We start from the raw sequence: 22,694 nt of genomic DNA, 5'->3' as shown, positions 1-22,694 counted from the left end.
GAGCCTTAGTTTCCCCCTTAACCTGCTCTGCCTGGCGGGACTAGGCGGCGGAGAGGGTGAGAAGACGGGAAAAAATGAGTGAGAAGAGGAAGAAGGAAAGGAATGACGATGGCCATAATTAACAAAGGATAATCGCAAATAAATAAGAAAGAGACAAGTCGGGGGCCGATGGGACTTACGTCAGCTAGGACAAAGGACTTGGCGGCGCTTGCGCCCTCCCAGCAGCTACACGGACCTCCGACGCCGGATGAGCCTGCGGTGGTCAGAGAAGCTGTGCACTCCAGGCGACGGGCAGAGGCTGTTCTTGAGCGTGCTGGGGGAGATCTCCTCCAGCTTGTATGGATTGGACTGCGAGTTCTGGGGCGCAAGCTTGGCACCGAAAGAGTTCTGGTGTGTGGCCACCGAGTGGTAGCAGGTGCAAGAGCACACGGACTGCAGCTCAGGCCCCTCGCCCTTGCGGGAGCGGCCACGCCGCGGCGGCGGCTCGTCCGGGATGTGGATGGCCAGGCTGGTGGGGTTGCCGGTTAGGGACGCCCGGTCTTCGGCGTCCCGCCGCTCATCCTCGCTGTTCATGGTCAGGAACCTGAGGACCACCAGGTTGAGGAAGGCGCCGATGACCGTCAGCCCCACCAGGATGTACATGAAGCTGAAGGCCACGTACAGCGGCTTCTTCTGCAGCGCGCCCTTGCTCTGCAGCGCCACGTAGTCCCCGAAGCCGATGGTGGTGAGCGTGATGAAACAGTAGTAGTAGGCGTGGAAGAAGCTCCAGTCCTCGCACTGGGAGAAGGCGGCCGCCCCGATGCACAGCGTGCCCATGCACGAGAAGAAGCCCACGGTCACCATGTTCTCCATGGACACGTCGGTGTTGTGCATGCCACAGCCTTTCTTGACACGCTTGAGGAGATAGCGCACGAAGGTGTTCATGCGCTCACCCAGGCTCTGGAACATGACCAGCGTCAGCGGGATGCCCAGCACCGCGTAGAACATGCAGAAAGCCTTGCCTGCGTCGGTGCCAGGAGCCGCGTGTCCGTAACCTGCAGGTGGACGACAAGAGGGCGGGGACAATGATCAGAGGCCAGCCTGAGGCCTGCAGGATGGGCTGTGGGGAGGAGCTTGAGGGCCCAGAAGGGGAAGGGCTGAGAGGAACAAGGTGGTTTGGGTCTAGTCACATGAGCGTAGGAAAGGACCTGGGACAGGTGGATCATCCCTTAAATCTAAACCACCCAGAACACGGACACGACCTACGTGGGGAGCTCCACTTGAACCATGCACAAAACTGTTAAAAAGTAGTTTAGCCAGTGACCTCCAGGCTGTGTGCACACACAGTGAGTCCTGGATTTGCACAGGGTTTCTGGCGTGATGCATGTGCAAGCACCCACAAGTCTGAAGCACTTCCAGTGCAGAGCACATCAGACAGGGGTGGCCAAGCATGCTGCGACCAGGATGGGGGTGGTGTGAAGGGCACCAAGGGTCACCTGGGGGCATGCCAGGGGTTGAGGAACCACACACAACTTTTCAAAAGAAGACAGCATCCGTGCTGCTCTGTGAAAGCCACCAGAGACCCAAACTGCTGTGAGAAAACAGGAAGTGCCCACCGGAGCCAAACAGCCCAAGGTTGAAAGCTGTTGCAAACCAGACTGCCTCCTGTCCATCACCTCCACTCCCATTCACCTCCCCAGTCCCCTCGCAGGGACATCACAGCACTGACACTGCCAAGCAGGAAATGGAGCCAGTTCCTCAGAACAAGTTGCTCCTTCAGGATGCAAGGCTGGTCCCATCAGCCGAGGAGGAGGAGGCTAGCAGCAGGTGCTGCGGATTCAGAGAAGTGCCCCGGAGTCCCAGCCCCCAGCTGCCAGGGGAAACGCCTCTCTAATAAAGCAATGGAGCCATGTGTGCCACTCCACAAGTGCAGCCTGCGTGGTGGCCAGCACAGCTCACCCTTGGGCACCTCTGAGACCTCTGGCCACAACTCTGCCAGCAGCTGCACAACTTGGCAAAGTCAGGCCAGTGCTGCCTCCCCACCAAGAGCTTCAGAGAGCCGGCTGGGTGCCAGGGTCACCCAGAGGACTGGCCTCTGTGTCCTCTCCCCTGGCTGAAGGAAGACAGGACAGAGCGGGGAACACTACTCAGAAAAATCCAAATGCTCCAGCTTTCCCTAAAAATCAGGAGGGTGGGCTTTTTTTACATGGGTCTGAGTCCCGAGCCCAGAACCACATGGCCAGCTTTGCCCCCTGGGGCCCCAGAGGCTCTCTGTGGTCACCTTGCCACCACGGCCCTTAGCCTGGCCATGCAGAGTACCACTGCTGTCTGAGACTGAGCGGCTGTACCCCCCGCTGCACCCGAGCCCCCAGGACAGCCGTGCTCACAGGAGACCCCACCTCCAGCCCAGTACTCCTTCCAGCCTCACAGTCTGGTTTGTGGGTGCCAGGCGAGTGCTACAAAGGATGTGTCCTAACACCCGGGCAGGCACTATAAATCGTGGATGGTTTCCTTGGCCTAGCGCTGAACAGGTCCCAAGCCCCTGCCCTGTATACCTGTCCCGGGGAGGGGACTGAGGCCGAGGGCAGCCAGTGGGCAGAGAGAAAGCCCATCTACTCCCATAACAACTGTGGCCTGCGCAGGGGGCCCAGCTGCCCTGATTTTCTGAGTTATAAAGAGACTGGAAGTCAGGATGCCTAAGATGCGATACACAATTGTTTATTTCACCATCCGCAGTCTGCATGGGATAGAGACCACACAGAAAAGGCCAAAGGGAGACAAGCAGATGACAAAGGGACAGAGGCCATGCCCCCCCCATGCACGTTGCCCCCACCCCGTGAGGCCCCAGGGCAAGGAGCACCAGCTGGGTCCCATTCTACAGACGCACAAGGAAAGGCAGTGAACAGAGATCAGCCTGTGCAGCTATGGCCAGGTCGGCCGTGTCCTGTGCAGAGCTAAAGTGTGCCTCCCCGTGGCATGGCAGGGGCTGTGCTCCTGTGCCAGGCGGCTTCGCCCTCTGTGCCAGCCCGAAGTTTGTCCCCATGTCTTCTGAAGGAAGGCAACCTGGGGACTGCATGCAAAAGCAAGCTCCTCCCTGGCCTCTCTGAGATTCACAGACAATAAGGATCACCACCTCTTTCAGGTGGCCTTCATTCAGATTTTAAGGGAGAACACAAACCTAAAAATACACGCGAGCTGGCATACACGTCTGACTATGGCTAAGGGTGAGTCGTTCTCTCTTCTCTGTTCCCAGCAGAACTTGGGCATTGGACCCCCTCGCCCCGAGGTGCTGCTGGGGGGAGCAACATGACAGCTGCACAACCCAGCAAACGCACCACATGCCACCCAACTGCTGAAGTGTGTTGGTTAACTACACAAATCCTCCCTTGCAAAGCCCAGCTCTCCCCAGCCTGCAGGTGAGGAAGTGGAGCCAGGGAGGGGGCCTGGATAGATGGGGTCACCCACCCTTGATGCCTGCGGGGTTCCGGCAGACAGATCTGCCCGGGTGTGCAGGTCTGCCTCCAGTCTCCCAACCCGAGCCCACGGCCAGCAGCCCCCACTGCAGTTGGAGTCACAGAAGCCGTTGAAAGAGGCAGGAAAGAATTCACCCATGCTCCACACACAGTTGCTCTGGGAAGAGGTAGCAGCTGCCAAAAAGGGCGGTGCTGAAGACCACGCCTTCAGCCCTGGCCTTCACTGCCCAGGACCGGCGACCGGAGATACAAGGGTGCCCTCTGGTGGGCGATCAGTTGGCTGCAGAAGCCCAAAGGCCACCTGCCCGCACGTGGGCACGAGTCCCTCATATTTTCCATAGCTGTGTATGTGTGCCACGTGGTGAATTTTTTTTTCTCAGCAACCGAGGGAATTTTCTCAATGATAAGATACAACTATACTAGTGGTCATGACATGAAACCAAAGTTTTGAGAATACATCCCCAGTGCCAAAATGAAGCTAAAATACTCAGCCGTACTCTGGTGTAGAGGCGGCCCATAGCCAGGTGAGTGCTGCTCTCAGGATCTCCAGGCAGGTCACGTGGCCCTCCCCTGTGGAGCTGATCCGGGTTCTGGCCCCACCCACCAGGTACCAGGTGGTCAGATGGCACAATATGCCTGTCTCACCTCCCTGTCTCCACCACCACCCTGTTTAATGAAAGCCTCTCTCCCATCCTCCCCACCATCGGAAACAAATCTACATGTAAAAGTGCATGGGGAAAAGAGGATGAAATTTCAACTTCAAAAGTTGCTGATAGAATTAGAAAATATAAAGTCAGGCCCAGCATGGTAGCTTAGCAGCTCAAGTCCTCACCATGCACATGCCGGGATCCCATATGGGCACAGGTTCTAATCCTGGCAGCCCCACTTCCCATCCAGCTCCTTGCTTGTGACCTGGGAAAGCAGTCAAGGACAACCAAAGCCTTGGGACCCTGCACCTGTGAGGGAGACCCTGAAGAAGCTCCTGGCTCCTGGCTTCAGATTGGCTCAGCTCCAGTCGCTGAGGCCACATGGGGAGTCAATCAGTGGACAGAAGAGCTTCCTTCTCTGTTTCTCTTCCTCTCTGTATATCTGACTTTCCAGTAAAAATAAATACATCTTTAAAAAATACAAGTCAAGCTAGGATCTAACACCCACTCCTCAACAACTCATATTATGGTGCCTCTTCTGCCATCAGCTCATGCTGACGGCGCGTGTGCCCTCATGGCCCATGCTGACGGCGCGTGTGCCCTCGTGGCCCATGCTGACGGCGCGTGTGCCCTCGTGGCCCATGCTGACGGCGCGTGTGCCCTCGTGGCCCATGCTGACGGCGCGTGTGCCCTCGTGGCCCATGCTGACGGCGCGTGTGCCCTCGTGGCCCATGCTGACGGCGCGTGTGCCCTCGTGGCCCATGCTGACGGTGCGTGTGCCCTCGTGGCCCATGCTGACAGTGTGTGTATCCTCGTGGCCCATGCTGACGGCGCGTGTGCCCTCGTGGCCCATGCTGACGGCGCGTGTGCCCTCGTGGCCCATGCTGACGGCGCGTGTGCCCTCGTGGCCCATGCTGACGGCGCGTGTGCCCTCGTGGCCCATGCTGACGGCGCGTGTGCCCTCGTGGCCCATGCTGACGGTGCGTGTGCCCTCGTGGCCCATGCTGACGGCGCGTGTGCCCTTGCACACACAGGCATGCACAGACACAAAGGTGCAGCTGAGGAGACTTCAACACATCTGTGCAAAAAAAAGGGGGAGTTTACAGGGTCTGGGTAAAAAAAAAAATGTAAAACCCAGGCAGATGTGGAACCTTCTAAAAAACGCATTTCAAAAGTTGTCCACATGAAAATACATAATCTATAAATGCACTGTTGCACGGCTTTCTGACACTCCCTCACATACGCGCCCATGCTCGCATGCATGACCAGTGCTCTGGGTACCACATATTTGTTCTGCTGCATCAGAGAAACAAATCAAGGGCAAACAGCAGGACCCAGGAGTGCCTCTACCCCGGGTCTGTTCATGGTCAACAGGTGATGCACACACACGCTCCTAGTGAGCTCAGAGCCAGCCACGCACAGCCTTTCTGTCCCTAGTTTCCTTGCTGCCAAACCAAGGATCCAATATAAGGACTTGGGCTTGGGAAGACTCAGAGATGGCAGTCATGTCACCTGTTGGCGGACACCTTGACTACTTCCACTTGCCCTGCTTGGGCACCCCCTGAAAACCCCACAGCCAGCACTGGCAGGTGAGTGACCATCTGACAGATGCTGCATGCACAGGCATGCCTCCCACACACACTGCCATGTAGACACACATACACAAACACTGGACAGACACACTGCCCAGAGCCCCGCTCTCCCAGGCCCTGCCTTACATAACGGCAACTCGAGCCGCCTCTGAGACTGCAGCATGGAAAAAGCCAGGCTGAGCATGGCTCCGGGAACACCTGCCTGGCTGTCACCCCAGATGACACTCATGGCTGCCCTGGGCTCCCTGTTAGGGGCAAGACTCGCCCCAGCACATCTCCACAAGTGGGTTTGCTGCGTGATGGGTAATGTAGATAACGCCCACCACCATCGCCACGTGTATCCCCCTCACAGTCCCCCGTAGAACCCTGACACTATCAGGGCACAATGACCAGGCCCTGCTGCGCACACCACCGTGCCTGTGGCAACTGCTGTCTGGGAAGTCAATCAGCAAACTTGGGGCAGGCACTAGCACCTGGTTCTCACTCCCAAGCTGGTGATACAGCAAAATGTAGGTTCACAGTCAGACCTCTCTGCCCCCAAACCACCTCCCTGAGGCCATCCAGCTGCCGGGGGGTGGGGCAGAGGTAGACATGTGACAGATATTCAGCAAGACCCTGAGGAGAGCAGGGGTAGAACCAAGCCTTGCCTAACAAGGAGCATGGGAGTAGAGATGAGGTAGATGGAGGACCCCAGGGCCAAGGGGCTCAAGCGACGCTGGACAGACAGCCAGGGTGACAAGGGTGCCTGATGCTGTCTCCTACAATCTGGTCAACTCCCAGTGCCTGGTACATTCCAGGTATGGCTTGCCTCCCAGGTAACCACAGGGCACCTGCCCATGTCAGTCCCCATGTTCAGCCTTGGGCAGCCCAGAACAGCAATGGCAAAAGCAATGAAGAGGACAGCAGTGAGGCTACAGGGGCCCGTTATAGCCATTTCAGCAGCCACAATGATACTGCTGCACTGACAGCTCTGTACCTCCTGGAGACTCAACCCACTGCCTGGGCAGCTGCTGGGACCAGTTGGGGCAGGTGCACCAACGTTGGGAGACAACAGCCCTCATGTAGGCCTACCACATCCTCAGTGCCCAGCTAACAGCGGGCAGCCAGACTGCCCACTTGCCTATCCCAGCCTTCTCAAGATGGCAGCTGCCCCGCTGGTGTGGATGAGGGATGGCCCTTGGATCACCTATGGCAGACCCATGAGTCTTGTTAGTGGCTGGGTGGCCAGGATAGTAGAGAGCCACCCCAGCCCCAGGCTGAGCTGGGTGGCAGCCTGCACAGTGGCATGCTCTACCAGGGGGACGCAGGGTGGTGGAACTGGCTCCACCGCTGTGGCTGCTATGGGTGAGGCCCACCCCCCCCCGGCAACTTGGTACTCCTGAGACACGAGGCAGGGGACACAGTCAGAGCCCAGGGTCAGGACACAGGAAGGTTCCATTCTCACTGGGACTCACTTGACCTCCATCCCCTTGGTATGTAACAGGTATGAATGCTGCATGGCTTCACCTAACTGGGCCAGGATGATCCCAGGTGCCTGTCATGTGGAAGGAACCCCTCAAGGTGGCCAAAGGCAAGGCCCTCAGGTGGCAGCTGCATGGCCCCACCCGGCAAACTGGAGAGCAGGGTGGGATGGAAGGGGAGGACAGTGCCTGGCCCAGCACTACCCTGAATACCCTTTCTGAGAAGCCTGGGCTGATGGTCACTGGCTGGACACATGTGCATCTGTCACTGCCCATTCTCATCAAGCCCAGTGCTTGATGAGACACCACCAGTACGGGCACCTGGCATCGCCAAGAGCAAAGCACGATGGTCCCAATCACTCTCCCGGTCACAGGGGACCTGGCTCCTGCTGCCCTTCACCCTGTCTCAAGAGGCTGGGAGGACAGATCCCAGTCCACACTGGGATGTAGGCCAGCCTTCTCATGAGGGCTCCTGCCCTCATGATCTCCCCACCTCTGAGATTGGCTGAGGCTGGGTCTCATGCTTGCTCCCTGAAGAGAAACACAAAGTACCACTGACATCCAAAGCTACAGGGAAATGACACAGATCTGGCCCCACCCAGGTGTTGGCCCCCTGAGTATCTCCTGCCTCCTCCCATGCAAGCATGCAGTGGGCTTTGCTGCTGCTGGGGGAAGGCTTTTGCTATGAAACTCCCCATTGAAAACTTCATAAACATCATTTGTTATAAATTTATCAGCATCAAGCAGGCAGGCCAAGATGCCTCTCCCTAAATGAGATATCTTGTGGATGCCCATTTGCCTTGCTAACAACCAGTTGTGTTGCCTTCAGCACCACAAGCAGGGACCAAAAACCACTAGAGGGCTGGGCTCTACAAGAGGCCGGACAATGACTACAACCCCTGGGTTGCTCCCTGCCCCTAAGGAAGGACTGCAGCACCCGGGACACTGTCTCCCCAAAGCCTTTCCCTCTTGGCTCCATCTCACCACAGGGTTTGAGCTTCAGACCCACCCCTAGACTTCCCTGGCTTGTCAATTCTCCATGTTACCAGCCAGCATCTCAGTTATCCTCATCCTCGATGCTCTCACAAGGGGTGGCATACAACCCCCCACTCGTGGAGATGAGGCGAGTTGTAGAACAGGCAGTGACGGAGCCCCTAGTGCTCCCTCTCGGACTCAGAGTCCAGAACTGGGCACGGGTGACTTCCCCAGTGCATCACTGCAGGTGGGATCTTGCATCTCCCTGCCTCCTGTCTCTAAGATCCTCCATCCTCTGCTGAGCCCAGATCCTCTTCCTCGGCCTTCCTTGGTGGATTACATCCTGACAACTCATCCCACGTGGGAAATTTCCTACATGAAAAATGCACCCAATACAGCCGACTCAGTCACAGTCCAGCTCACCCTCCTTCAACATGTCAGGGTCACTTGCATCCGCTTACAGGTGGGTCAATTCATCCGCACCAGGGACATTCTCCAACCAAGAGTTGAATCGCTTGTGACACTGAATTCCTATATCGGCTGACACTGAAAACGCAGCACTTGGGGAGCCTCAGGCGTCTGCCTCCAAGCTGTCTGGGAGCTACAGGGGCTCCCATTGCCTGGCAGAGGGAGGGGGACTGGACTACTCATTGCATCCTGGGGAAAGGAACCAAAGTCAAAACTCTTAAGAACTTTCCTGAAGGGAGACGCCCTCACACCATCATTCAGTTGGGAGCCAGCCTTGGGTCTAGGGGAGGGACCCACACCAGAACTCTATGCTGAGCGCACACATAGGGCTCCACACCAGGAGACCCAGGCTACTGCTCGGTGGAGGCAGTCGGCCTGCCTGTTAGCCCCTCCAAGGGTAGAATTCTTGCACCTAGAAACTGGCAGTTGATTAAATGGTTATTTCTTCTGCCTTCCAACTGGGGGAAATATAGGCCTTAAAGGGCTTTCAGGAGACAAAGTGCTATGTGATGAGGATTTAATATTTTATGGGTCCATAAATACATGAGAGGATTGCGCAGCCAAACGCTGTCAGCTGCTGGCGGCCTGGAGTGCCGGGCAGCAGGTGGCAAGCTCTGGGCATGCCTCAGGCCTGGACTCGGGAGAGCAGTGACTGCTCTGCGGGGCTCGCTGTGCCTGAAGCTTCTGGAGGCTTCCAAGTGGCAGACACCATGTTTTTCAAGAAACATTTCTGAACAGATATCGAACTGTGTGGCTGGGGACAGGGAATACTATCAGCCTGTTTCACACATGTTCACAGCGCACCTGAGTGATGCTGTGCTTTGCTGCACCATGAATGCTTTACATCAGGGACAGGGAATGGGAGGTCTGCAGGCTATACCAGGTCCTGGAGACTCAGATGCCAATAAATCCACAGCAGGCCCATCTGAAGCTGATCATTGCACATGGCCTGTGAATGGCAGCTATCCAAAAGACCCTAGGCAGAAAAAACAGTTCCAACCCCTACAACTCTAAGAAAACCAAGGTTTCCTACCTGGAGCACCTGCCTGCTCTGGCCCCTCCCCTTTGCCATGCAAGTGAACCTCTCCTACGGGGTCTATGCTCACTGCCTCCCTCTCTCCTTAAACTGGACTGACTAGGGCTTGCATCTCTGGTCCACCATATGCAAATACTTGCTTAATAGACAGCCAATATTCAAATCCCATAAAATGAGGAAAAGTGCTTTCAAAACCCATAAATCACTCTGTAAACATGAGGCAGCATTATCAGCTCAAGAAAAATCCTTCTTCCACTCTTCCCAGAGGCCTAGGAGTGGCTCATCTCCTCAACCCCTATGCCAGCCAAATCAGACACTCTCATGAGAACCCCAGCGTATCAGAGAAAGACAGAGGACTGAGGCTCCATGCTCCCCTCTTGCAGTCAGCAAGCCAGCAGCCCCGAGGCCACACAGCAAGTTGCAGGCCTGGATGCTGGTCTCCACACCCAAGACCGTGTCCCCTTGAGCACCTTCCAGGTTGAGACACCTGCACAGCGGCAAGGCCATTCTTCTGTTCCAGACCAACAGCAACCTAGGAGAAGCTGCCACTGCACCAAATGTCCTATTCTCCAGGACACGTCAGCATTTACACATAAAACTCACACCACTGGACTCCAGCTCTTAGTGCCTGGCTGCTGCCAGCCCTCCTTGTCCACACAATTCAGTTAGAGACCATAGCTGGCTGGGCTGGCCCACATGCACCCTGCAGATGCCATCAATGGGCAAAGGAACACCTACCTTCAGGTCCCAGTGTTGTCCAAGCCCCTCTGCCCACAATGAGCTAAACCCCGTGGCTTTCAGGTGAGTCTCCCAGGACCATTAACTGGGGCTCACTCCTCCCTTTCTGCAAGCAGCATGACAGCATGGGACTAGCCAACTCCCAGACCACCTGGAGACCAAAGGTGATGTCTCACATCCTGTAGGAGCCTTTCATGCTGGTCCCTGTGTATTTCTATCTCAGAATCCTCTTTAACAACTTTCACCATACCCCCTGACACACAAATACACATACATGCCAGATCATGGTCTCCGGGTTGAGGAAACAGACAGGAAGCAGCATAGCTTGTTGCTGTGCCATCATAGTGTGCACCACCAAGCACAGATGTCAGAAGCACCTTCAAGCACCCACATGGAAGGGTATGAAGGGTGGGTGGGCAGATAAAAAAGGATGAACAGATAACAGGCAGGTGGTTGAGTGAGTAGACAAACAGGTAGATGGAGAGTTAGATGGACAAATGGATACATGGATGGATAAATAGGTAAGCAAATGCAGAAGTGGACTGATAGCCAAATGAAGAAGTTGATGGACTTACAGACAAGTAGATGGATGGATACAATGGTTAGCTGGAGAGAATTCAAACAGACAAAGTGATGGATGGATAGATGGATAGGTGGATGGATTGATGGACAGATGAAAGGATAGACAGGTGGGTGGATGGATAGATGGATGGATGGATGGGCAGATGGGTGGATGCATGGATGGACGGATGGATGGATGGATGGACGGATGGGTGAATGTATGGACGGACAGATGGACGGATGGATGGATAGACAGATGGGTAGATGGATGGATGGACGGACAGACGGACGGACAGATGGGTGGACGGACAGATGGATGGATAGATGGATGGATGGATGGGTGGATGGATGGATGGATGGATGGATGGATGGACAGACGGATGGGCAGATGAGTGGACAGATGGGCAGATGGACAGATGAGCAGGTGGGCGGGTAGTTGGCTCACATGAACGATGATAGAATGGCAGATAGATGTGGGTGAGTGGTGAAAGGAGGGGCAGTGGCAGCACACACAGTTGGGCAGGTGGCCTCCTGAAATGAAAGTCCATGGTGTCCCCTAGTTGCCTGAGGCCCCTTCCACCCCCCATTCTCTCATACATCTCAAGGACCCTGGATTACAGTCAGGCTGCAGACCCTCAGGATGTCTAACAGTCCACCTCACAGAGAACTGTGTCTCTCTTTCCTGGCCCTGGCCCTTGCCCAGGCCTCACCAGGTGACCAGGAGAGGAGAGCATGGCTCTGCCTCCCCCTGTCATCATGAGGAACAAACAAAACAAAACACTCCTTCCAGACTCCTTCCTAAAATAGCCTCTCTCACCATCCAGACATGCTGGCTGGCTGGCTGGCTCTCCCCCACGCAAACCTGACAAGGCAGCCTTTCCTGGCCCTGAGCTGATGTGGGGGCAGGGGATGGAAGGGGCTATGCAGCTACCCACAGGTCCAGGTGAGAACATTAGAAGAGCCAAAGCCCTGAGCTCAGAGCTTTGCCATCAACGGTGAGTCCCCAAACCCACTGAAGACTCAAAAAGGAAGTAAACTGCTGGACATCTACATATTTGAATCCATGCAAACATGACTAACTCCAACAGCTTGCTCCTCCCGTGGCTGTGGGTGTCTTCAGCTCTGACAACCCAGTCAAATGCAGAAAGCAAATACAGTGACCAGTCCAGGGGAGTCAGGGCTTGCTCCTTAGTGGAAAAGCAGGGAACAAAAGAGGACTTCCACCTGCAGGCAAGGGAAAGCAAGGAACTTGTGGAGCCTTGGGAAGTCTTTGAGGCCCTTTGAGACTCAGCTTTCTTATCTGCATAATGGAAACCCTGGGAGACAAGGGAGGAAGGGGATTCAAGGGCAGTGAAAGCTGCCTGTTCATGCCTGCTGGCCTGTCCCCTGGCCAACAGGGAGTCCAGACTGCTAAGGTGCCGCACATCACAGTGGGGTCCCTGACAATTCAGTGGCCTTGTGTCAGAGCAGCAGCCAGAACCGAGGCCTTGTTTTTGGGAGAGGGCAGAGGTGGTTGAATCAGGGGTCTGTGCTTGCTGCTACTCCCTGCTGCCTTTTGAGCTAGCGAAGCCATGAGGTTTTGATTCAGGGAGCACTGCAGACAGGGAGTGAGAGAAGTGGGATGGGCAGCAAAGAGCATCAGATGTGACCACAAGACCTGATGCCGTTTCAATCTCCCGTGCTCAGCAATGCTGTTGAGAAGAGAGGGCGTGCTCCACACATAGAAACCCTGCTCCCTGACCCACTTCCCCATGACTATGTGCCCTAACAGATGCTCTCTGCCTCCCCTAACTCTACCATCCCCCTTGGAGCCAGTTCCAAGGATGCAGCTGCCTTGGCTGCTGTCCACAGTGCTGAAACTCCCTGGAGCACACACGTTGTTCAGCAGGGACCTGGGGAGGCTAAGGTTTTCCAAGGAAGCCCCTAAACAGCTGAGATGGGAGTGGGCATGCATGTAAGCCTCAAATTTTTATGTCCAGGATAGTTATCAAGAAAATCATTCTGAGTGGAAAGCCAAACATGTGCAAAGGCCCCAAACTGTGAAGCAAGAAACTCCCTGTGTGGTGGGACAAGTGTGACGGGGGCGGGGGGAATCTGACACCCAAAGGCCTCCTGTGGGTTAGGACCAACTCCAGTGGGAGCGCTGGCCCCTGACACCACACCTAAGGATTTTTCCTACCCCAGCGCAATTTCTCTTTCAAGTTTCTGGAACAAAACCCCATGCCAAGGCAGGCAGGCTCAGATAGAGATCTCCCTGCTTCTTTTCAAGTTCTGGGGGAGCTTGAACTTGAACTTAGGCAGCTGGCTCCAGTCTGCACCCACAGCCATCATATCACTGCTTAGTGTAGCCCATGAGACCTAGCAGGTGTTCAAAGAGCCACTGACAGATAGGGGTCCCTGTCTGAGAACCATCCAGCCCCACCTCAGCCTGCTACACAGGCTGATGAGTAACCATTAGCTCTTTTGTGGCTCGACCCCAAGACACCTTGTTCAAGCCACAACCCAAGCCTGGCGCTAATGCCCTTGGCTTTGGCAAGAAGTCCTGCCCCTCCCCCTTCCACCACTGAGGCAGCATCAAGGGGCTATATGTGAGGCCACTGCCAGGCTGACTGTGCCATCTGCCCCAGCTCAGGCAAGGCCCAGAAGGGATGCACATTCTGGGATCTCTGGCCTGAGGGGCCCTGATGCTGGTCCCGGCACCTGTTAAAACCACGCCCTTGCAACTCATACAGGCAGAGACTTGTTCATTCCCAGGACAGGTGAAACTGAGCTCAGGCCTCTTCCTACGCCACCCCACCCTGTGCAACAGCCCCACCTGTCCGGGCTCCAAGGATGCCAAGTTGACAAGGCCATGATCCACACGATGCCTGCTCCCCAAGAGTCACTGAGTGACACCCCAAGTGAAGAGACATCCCACCCGCTCTTGGGGCGTGTCTGCTCTGGCTTCTCCAGGGGAGAGACAGAGCCCCCAGAAACCAGTGTCCAAGCATGTGCCCCACACCATCCCCACCTCCATCCTGACTCTTTGGCCCTGCTTAATACACCAAGGCCTACTTTTCACAGCAGGGCCCTGTAATGTGCCCACTGGTGTGCGCCACCCTCAGCAACGGGTGGAGAATCCACCCCATGGATTCTCACCTGTGTCAGGCCTGATGACCCTGAAAACTGTCCTTGAGCTCTTAACCCCTGTATGGGACACCAAGACTCCATGAAGGAAGTGACCTGCCCAGGCCCATACGAGAAGTGACCCTGCCCTCCACCCTCCCCTCCCTTCTGCCTGCCCCATGCATACTCACCTGCTGCAGGACTTGTGCTCCCAGGTGGTCCAAACGCAAAGCAGCTGCACCTGCAGGTGTCTCACCTGCATAAGACTCACCTGCTCCCTTGCTGAGCTGCTGGGGAAGAGCAGGTCTGGCTGGTGCCTTTCCATGGCTGGGATCCCTGAACAAGACCATTCCTTAACCCCTTCTGGCTCCTGTGTCTGAGTCAGCGAAGGAAGAGAGGTGCCAAGACAAACTCCAACAAAGTGTCAGCCACCCAATGGATCACACGCTTTCTGGTCCATCCTGAAACATCACCAGCTCCACACTGACCCTCCCCAAGCCTGCCCACCCATCCTGAGGGCCATCTGCAGCTCAGTGGGTGGAACACTCACAGCTCACACTCCAGTGAATGCCAAGCAGGGCTCAGGACACCTGGAGCTAAGGTGAGCTGCGAGCCTTCACCAGACAGGACCAGCGAAGCCAGTGCTGATAGCAGGATTCACCACAGGCATGAGCCCCGGCTCAGGACTGGCCCCCTTGCTGCCCACCCCACAGCTGGCTCTGTAGAGCCTGAAGTGGCTCCTCGGGCCAGGGGATAGGACACACGCCCACCTCTCCACCCTCACCGGCCAGCAGGGGCCAGGAGCTGGGCACTGTGCTGCCCCTGGCTCTCCACACATGGGCCAGCGGTCCCGAGGAGGGGCCTTCCATGACCCCTGCCACCTGCTGCCCATTGATCCAAGGCAACGCCACATCTGAAGACAGAACGGCACAACCTCCCTGACCGGCTGAAATCTGCTCACTCGGCCAGACGTGGAGAACCGACAGTCGAAACCAGGCAGAACTAAAAATCACACCAGCAAAATGCTCTCAAAATAGACTCCCAGACACAATTCCCATGGCAACAGCCCGCGCCTGAGGGCCGCCTCCAGGGGAGCAGAGTGGGGTGGGCCGGGGCCAGGCACTGTCCTCCCTGGGGAGAGACTGGGTTCCACAGTTGGTGGTCCAGAGGGCAAAGAGAGGGGGTCCCATTTTTTATAGGAGCTACTGGCTGAGAAGGGCCCCTGGGGAAGTGGTTCCTCCACAGCCCGGCTCACAGATGAAGCTGAGCCAGGCAGCAGGAAGCTGGGAGGGTAGTCAGTGCAGGGGGTGGGGAGCTGCAGGCCCACAGCAATCTGCCCACCACACTGACAGAGACTCATCATGTAGAATGGGACCTGGGCACTGGGAAACAGCAAGAGAGGCCCTGGCCTGCGATCTAGGGAGCCTGTTGCCCCCAGTTCCATAAAGGCACCCACAGGAAGGGCTTGGAATTCGAAACCTGTCCCTTGGAAATAGGGACAATGTGGACTGGTGGTGGCCCAGGGCCAGGGTGGGAGGGGACTGGGCGATGACTAAAGGGCATGGCTTTTGTGAAAAGGAGAAGAGAAGATCCCTAAGCCCCCTGTGGAAGTGGGACATCAGGAGGGATGGATGCCAGGTGAGCATGCTGTGCCACCTGACCCTTTGCCAACCTTCATCTCTCTCTCATCCTTAGCAAACTGGCCTGGCAGGCCCTATGAGCCCATTTGACAGATGGGAACACTAGGGTGAAAAGACCTATAGGGGATTCCCAGGGCCACATGGGCTGCCCACAGCAGGCTGGGAAGACAATGCATGCACACAAGCAAAGGACAAATACCATACAGTGGGCAAAGCCCCTTGCCAGGTTACAAGAATTCCTCCCAAGAGACAAACAGCCCTTTCTTCTTATGCATGGGCCCTGGGGTGCTCCTAGACCCCAGTCCCTAGGGAGTTCACCCCAGGACCACCCTGCACCAGTGCCCCACCCAAAGATCCCATTGCCCTAGCAGCTTGAGCTTGCCCAAAGCCTTGGCTTTCTGTCTGCCCTTGTAGCCAGGTGACAGCCACCCAGCCTTGCTTCTGCGCCCTGTGGAGTTACAACACAAGGAGGGCCTGACTCACAAGGATGTCCAGCCCTCCAGAAACATAAGAAATGAGTTGCTACACTGCAGCCACAATCAAGGAACCCTTCAGTCCTGGCCTTGCCCTCGCTAACCTGAGCCTAGAGCTCATGTCTTATTACCCCCACCTGAGGCATCCTGCATGCTCCACCTCTGCATCTCTGGACGCTTCCTAGGCAAACCTTCACACTTCATGTAGCTCTTGTCCCAGGCACACAGCTGGACTACATTTCCCAGAAGTCTTGGCAGTTAGGTAGGGTCATGTGACTGGGTGTTTTTCTAGGCCCCTCCCAGGTACACCTGCAGGCTCTCTTTCCCCATTACCTAGCTGGAAGGCGAAGATGCTAAGCCAAGCAGGAGGCCAGGGCCGCAAGAGAGGCCAGGGGCTCCCGAATGACCTGGTGGAGCGGAGACTCCGCCTCCCCAATCCTCAGCAAGAATATGGAGGAAAATAAATGTGTGTGTTCTGGAAGCCACTAAGAAGGGCGGCTGCATACTACAGCCTTGTCCCTGGGAGCCGTGTCCCTCTTCTCCCAGCATCCTAGATGTCCAGGTGACTTCTTCCTGGCACTTCCCCTGTGGGCATCATTAGCTGGGCACCTGTCTGTCTCCTCTGCTGTCGGAGTGACAAGCTGTGACTCCCACTGCCCCTTCCCCAGCTGGACTGGCGCAGCACAGGCAGGCATCCACTTTGCCTGATGGACAAAGCTGGGCTCCCTGGAAAATGGACAGGGCCTCTGGCTCCCAATGGGTCAGAACTTCCCATGTGCTGGCCAGCTCCCTGGAGATCACCCCACATGACCAGCCCCAACGCTGTCAGTCATTGGAGTCTAGCCTGCAGCAGGCTCCAGGATGCGGCTGCTTCTTTCAGGGGCTGCCAGGCGTTGCGCTGATATATTTATTACTAATGCCTGCTGAGGAGACATATCCAGGCAACCCCCACCTCCCATCTCTGCCGGTGCCCTGGCCATAACCACTCTCAGTTCAGCTGAGGATTCTGGGAAGACAGGGGGTAGCACCATCCACCGAGGGGCCCTGAAGCTGGAGAAGCCACCTGCCAGCACTTGCTTGACTGGACTCAGGTGCCCCTGCAGACTGGAAGAAGCCAGTGTCGTCTCTAAAGAAGCTATCCCTGCTGCAGCCACATGGAGCTGGCCAGCAGCAGGGCCGGTCAGTCCTAGTGTCCCCAGGTAGGTCCCACCTCTGGCACCTCAGCTCCTGTGTCAGCACCAAGCTCCTCTCTACAGAGAATGCAATCCATGCTGTCTCTCTCCCCAGGCAACCAGACAACGGTGGAGCCAGAGCCCTCCTCCATCCACATAGAGGCAAGACCAAGCAGCTGGGCAGAGGCTAGGGTTCGGGTGACCCACTCAAGCTTCTCCCTCCTTAAGAGAACTGCGGTTTTATTTGGAACGGCAATGGGCCCAGCTAAAAATACACAGGGGAGATCACGTGTCATGGATCTGGCCAATGACGGCCAGCAGAAGTCGATGCCAGGTGGAGTTCTGGAGGAAGGCCTGAGTCCCCCAGACACGCAGGTGCAGGCCCAGCTGGCACCTGCCTGTGTGCCTCTCCTCCTCCTCCTCGCCAGGAAGGCAAGATGAGGAACAGCAGGTGAAAGCTGCTGAAGCCACGGATGGAAGCCCAGGAGGCTACCAGGGCTTGGAGCTTATAGGGACTGTCTCCAGGGGCCACCCCAGCCTGACCTGCAGCTGCCCCTACTTCCCCATTATGGGGCAGATCCTGAAGCAGCTAAGCCACTGGGGTCAGGTTCATCCTCTAATGAGTCAGCACAGTCTTTGCTGAGGCAGGTAATGATGGTTTGGGCCAGGGTCTCCAGGCATGCACACTGTCACGGGTGCCCACACAGGGAGCTCCATGTGAGAGATGAGCAAACAGCCCATGAATGAGAGGGTCTGGACTTGAACCCAAGTCTTTCCTTCCTCTTTCACAGAGGGTGAGGCAGAGCTCAGCAGTAGGTGATGCTTGGGGATCCTGGGGATGCTAGGACCACCCTTCTTGTGGTTGCATCTCTCTCCAAAAACCCCTACTCCATAGTGCAGCCCAATTATCCTGGGAGTGAGCGTGCACCGTGGATCAGGTGAGCACTCACCCGGCCTTCCTGGGACGTGGGGCTGAGGTACCCAGGCTCCCATCTCTTCCTGCACCACCTGGTCCCACCCCCATGCCTGCAGGGACTCAGCAGGAGCTGGCAGCTTCCCTTCTTCCTGGCAGCAGTGCCTCTGCCCAGAGCAAGCCAAGTACAGACTTCAGCTGGGCCTTGGCCAACAGGTCCAGTGCCTGGTCCTGAAAGCGGCACAGGGGCGGATGGGGCCAGTTTCCCCTAGGAGCCTTCCTCAGCAACGGAGGCCATGCCCTGCCTCCAAGACCCTGCCCCCACCTCACCTGCCCCCAACCAAAGCCAGGCAGACAGCTGTCCTGAGCCTGCAAGGTGGCAGCTCCTGGGACCGGCAGGTGTTGTAGTCCCGGTGAAGGGCACTGAGGACCATCTCAGGAACAGTCCTGGGGCCGGACAAAGGATGGGAGCAAAGACCCCTTCCCCACACCACCACCCCCCACCCAGCCTCTCCCTAAGTGTCACCTGCAGAAGCAGCAGCTGTGCCTGGCCAGGGAAGCAGGCCTGCACCTCCAGCTCAGGTGGGCACTCATTGGCTGCCCTTGGATTCTCTCTCTGCATCCACAGCCAACCCTTAGGCTGCTGCAGTCTGGGAGCCCACTTTGCAGGTGAGGAAATGAGGGAAGAGAGAAGTGGCTTATCCAGGGCCACACATGCTATGAAACCACCAAGCCAAGACTGGAACCCAGGTGTTCTCATCGCCCAGCTCCAGAACTAGGCTATCTGCAATTCCACACCCAAATTCCTGTCCATCCTTTCAGAGCACTCCCACACCGCAGCCTCCTCCCAGCTTCTCCTCTCCCACAACCCATGGTTTCAGATTCATGTCTTCAGCCACTGTTTCAAGCTCAGATGGCCTTCTCTGAGGCTCCAGCATCTAGCAGCATCTTACCCAGAACAGGCTAATGTGATGCTTATTGCAGGGCAGTCTGTAGCAGGTACATCTCCAGCCCACAACAGGGCACCTGGGATTCACAGCTGGCTTCAGCCCAGTCTCCTGCCCAGCAGTGCCTGGGAGACACCAGATATGGCGCGGGCGGTCAGGTTCCTGGCCACCCATGTGGGACACCCAGGTTGCATTTCTGATTCCCATAAGGCCCCTGAACCAGTCCCAGCCATTTTGGGACCCACCAAATGGGAGGGCTTTTTCTGTGTGTATCTCTGCCTCTCAAACAAATAAATGCACTTTTAAATTATAAATAGCACTAATAATATCATCCACTGTTCATTCATATCAGGCCAAACTCTACCTATCTTGGTTCATTCCCACACAGTCTCCAGCAAGCAGCCCTTACTCTACCCATTTGATGGATGAATATACTGGGCTCTGAGCTGGGTGATCTCTTCAAAATCACAGAAGCAGGAGGTAGGCCAGTGCCCACCAGAGAGGGCACCCACAGCTGGCTCAGCCAGAGGCCAGGCTCCCGTATCTACACACTCCGGACAAACGCCCTCTGGTGCAAAAGATGCAGGGGAGCCAACAGAGGGAGTGACCTATGCCAGGTTGGAGAGAGGCCTCCACCATGGAGGAACCAGCCTGAGCTTCCCCCAGGGCAGCTGGGGGAGTCTGCTGTGGGAATCCACACAGCTCAGTAGTGTGGACCTGACCCTGCCCACTTCTCAGCCCCCCAAGGGCTCCGGGTGGGGGACTTAGGACACAGAACACAGGCAGCAGACTACACAGCAGAGACCGCTAACCACCTGTGCCCTTTGCCCTGCTGAGGAAGGACAGAGCCTGTGACAAGCATGGTTGTCTAACTCACTGGCGGCTGGTGGAAGCCATAGAGGCGGAGCAGTTCCCAAAGCTCCAGAAAGGAAAGATAGGAATCAAGGGGCCCGTGGGTACCTGGGTTTTGGGGGCAATTTAGAGAGGTGTGCAGGCAGCTGGAGCTGAGCAGGGAGGCTGAGGGGCACCAGAGAAAGCCTGAATCTCTGGACAACTGACTCTACCCTCCACCATCTCCCCCAACGAAACCAGACCACCCACACTTCTTGCAAGCACCTGCCATTCACATCCATGGGCTGCTATTTTTGGGGATTTACTTTTCTGAAAGACCTAGAGAATACTCTAGAACTGTTAAGTATGGCTCTCATGAAAGGTGCCACTTACATGCCTATGTCCATTCAACTCACATTCTCCAAGGGCCTGGTGGATCCAAGCACCAGCAGTGGGGCTCCTAGGCCTCCAGGAAGTGCAAACACGAACAACCCCTCCAGAGGTCCTGGAGGCTGGAGACAAAGGCCAGCCAGGAAGTGCTTGGCATGACACAGAGGGATAAGCATGGAACCAGCACATCCCTGGGGACACACAAGAAGATCCACTAGCCAGTCAGAGCAGGGGTGGTTATTTAGGGACACCCGGCTCCAGCCTGCGACTCAATCTGTACTCTGCTGAGTGGCAAGCAACAGATTAGAGCCATGTTCTCACTACCACATCAGACAGCTAGAGAATAGGGGAGGGCTCAGCAAAGGCATTGGCTGGTTTTTGGTCAGCGAGTGGAGAAGGGATCAGCAACAGGTCTGGACTGGTTTTTTGTCAGTGGGCTCTGTGAGAAGCTATACAACTGTTGTGGCCTTGTTATGGACAGGTGACTGTTATGGACAGGCATTTTGACCTTGGCCTTTGAGCATATGACTTGCTATGCCCAATGGTATAATGGAAGAAATGACAGCATGACCAATCTTGGTCTACGCCTTCTGCCACTGTTCAGAGGAAAACAAAAGACCTCGGAGCGGAGTGATCCCAACTCACCTGTGGACCAGCAGTGAGAAGAAGCTGCCCAGCTGAGAAAGACTGTGAAAAGGTAGTGACCACAGCTGGAAATGTCCATGTTAGTGGGAAATTTCTTAGGCATCACTAGCTAACTGCTGCACAAAGTCCAAAGAAGTGGGTCAGCATGACAGTTACAAAGACAAGCTCTGGCAGCCATCAGTGCCAGTAGGCAGGAATTGGGCTAAGGTGCCCCTACTCCACTCAGGTCCACAGTGTCCAAGCGGTGGTGTGCTCCAGATGTCTCCAGTGGCAGCCACAGAACCCCTTGCACCACAAGCAGGCACTAGGTGCTCCCTGTCCCAGGAACATCGCCACCTACAGAAAACCTACAAGGGAGGGTCTACCAGAATCAACACACAAGGGAGATGACCAACAAAGTATTACCTATAATGAGTAAGTTTTTAAAAAGGAAAATACACAGCCCCAGTCAATGAGATGTGGGACCTCAGTGAGTGGTGGGAAAAACTCTTTAGAAAGAAGTAGGTTCTACTGACACTCTCCTTTGCCCTTCCTCTTCTTCCTGCACAGGAGGCTGGAAATAGGCAGCCATCTTTGCACCATGAGACACTAGCCTGAAGCTGAAAGTCAAGTTAAGATGGCTGGGCAGAAAGATAAAAGGAGCCATGCCTTTATGGAGATGCCCATCAGTCTATCCCAGGCCTCCTATGTGAAGAAGTTGAACCGTTTGCTCAGGTCACCCTTAACCTGGGTCCCCCACTATAGTAGCTGAACACAATCCAGAAAAACAGCGAGCACTCTTGGACAATGTAAAAGGTAAACAGGGGGCTAAAGCCCACTCCTGTGCGTGGCCACAGCATGAGTGTGAAGTCTAAAGGAGTGGATGACAGCACTGAAGGATACAGTGGCAGGCAATTGCACATACAGATACCTACAGAATCGAGTGTTGATGGATAGAGGCGAGGTGACCAGGCGCGTGGACAGCTGTGTGATGGCATCACAGAGAGCTGCAGGTGTGCATGAACAGGTGTGGAAAGACCAGGTGACACTGTGGAAGAAGTGAATAACCGGTTGGGTAGATGGCTGAATGGTGCCTTGGTGGATGGGGGTATATGAGCAGGTTGTGGAGAACCAGCGTGCAGTGTATGAACAGGTGTCCTGGAAGAATAAATGGTGACTAGGGGAATGGACGCATGGGTGTGTTGTAGACAAAGCATATGAAGAGAAGATGAGGAAGATATGAAAAGGTATGTGAACGACAGAGTGATACAACCCAACTCTGAGGAAACGATTCAACAGGTTGTGAAAGACTGAATGGTATAGTGATGGGTACGGGAATGTATGGATACGTATAAGGAAGATCCGGTAATACGATGGTGGATGGCTGCATGAACAAACACGCGGATGCTGAAGTGTACGATGTGGGAAAATGGAAGGTCCAAACATATGTATCAAGGACCAAGTGATACGGTTATGAAGGATGCAGGTATGAACAGGGATGTGGAGGATGGAGTGATGTGATTTTCACAGGATAATGAATGAACAGGTGTGTGGAAGACTGACTGATAGAATGACGGATGAGGAAATGTACTGAAGGCAGAGTGCATACAATGGCAATGGGGAATGAGTGACGGGGGGAGAACTCGGTGATACAATGTGGAAGTAGTGTG

At 55.7% G+C, this 22,694-nt stretch overlaps 1 protein-coding gene across 1 annotated transcript in view; it reads right to left on the bottom strand.

Moving 5' to 3' along the window:
• Positions 1–225: 225 nt before the first annotated feature.
• Positions 226–22,694, bottom strand: part of KCNK9 (potassium two pore domain channel subfamily K member 9) — a 28,339-nt gene continuing 5,870 nt past the window's right edge. The window contains exon 2 of the mRNA XM_040988498.1: positions 226–1,034. Coding sequence (XP_040844432.1) covers positions 226–1,034 — 809 coding nt within the window. The remainder of the gene's footprint in view (positions 1,035–22,694) is intronic.

This window comes from Ochotona curzoniae, unplaced genomic scaffold (assembly GCF_017591425.1).
Source record: "Ochotona curzoniae isolate NIBS_2020 unplaced genomic scaffold, NIBS_Ocur_1.0 contig_4895, whole genome shotgun sequence".
NCBI classification, from domain to species: Eukaryota; Metazoa; Chordata; class Mammalia; order Lagomorpha; family Ochotonidae; genus Ochotona; species Ochotona curzoniae.
The sequence above is the reverse complement of the archived record's forward strand: the minus strand, read 5'-3'. Positions and strand labels throughout refer to the sequence as shown.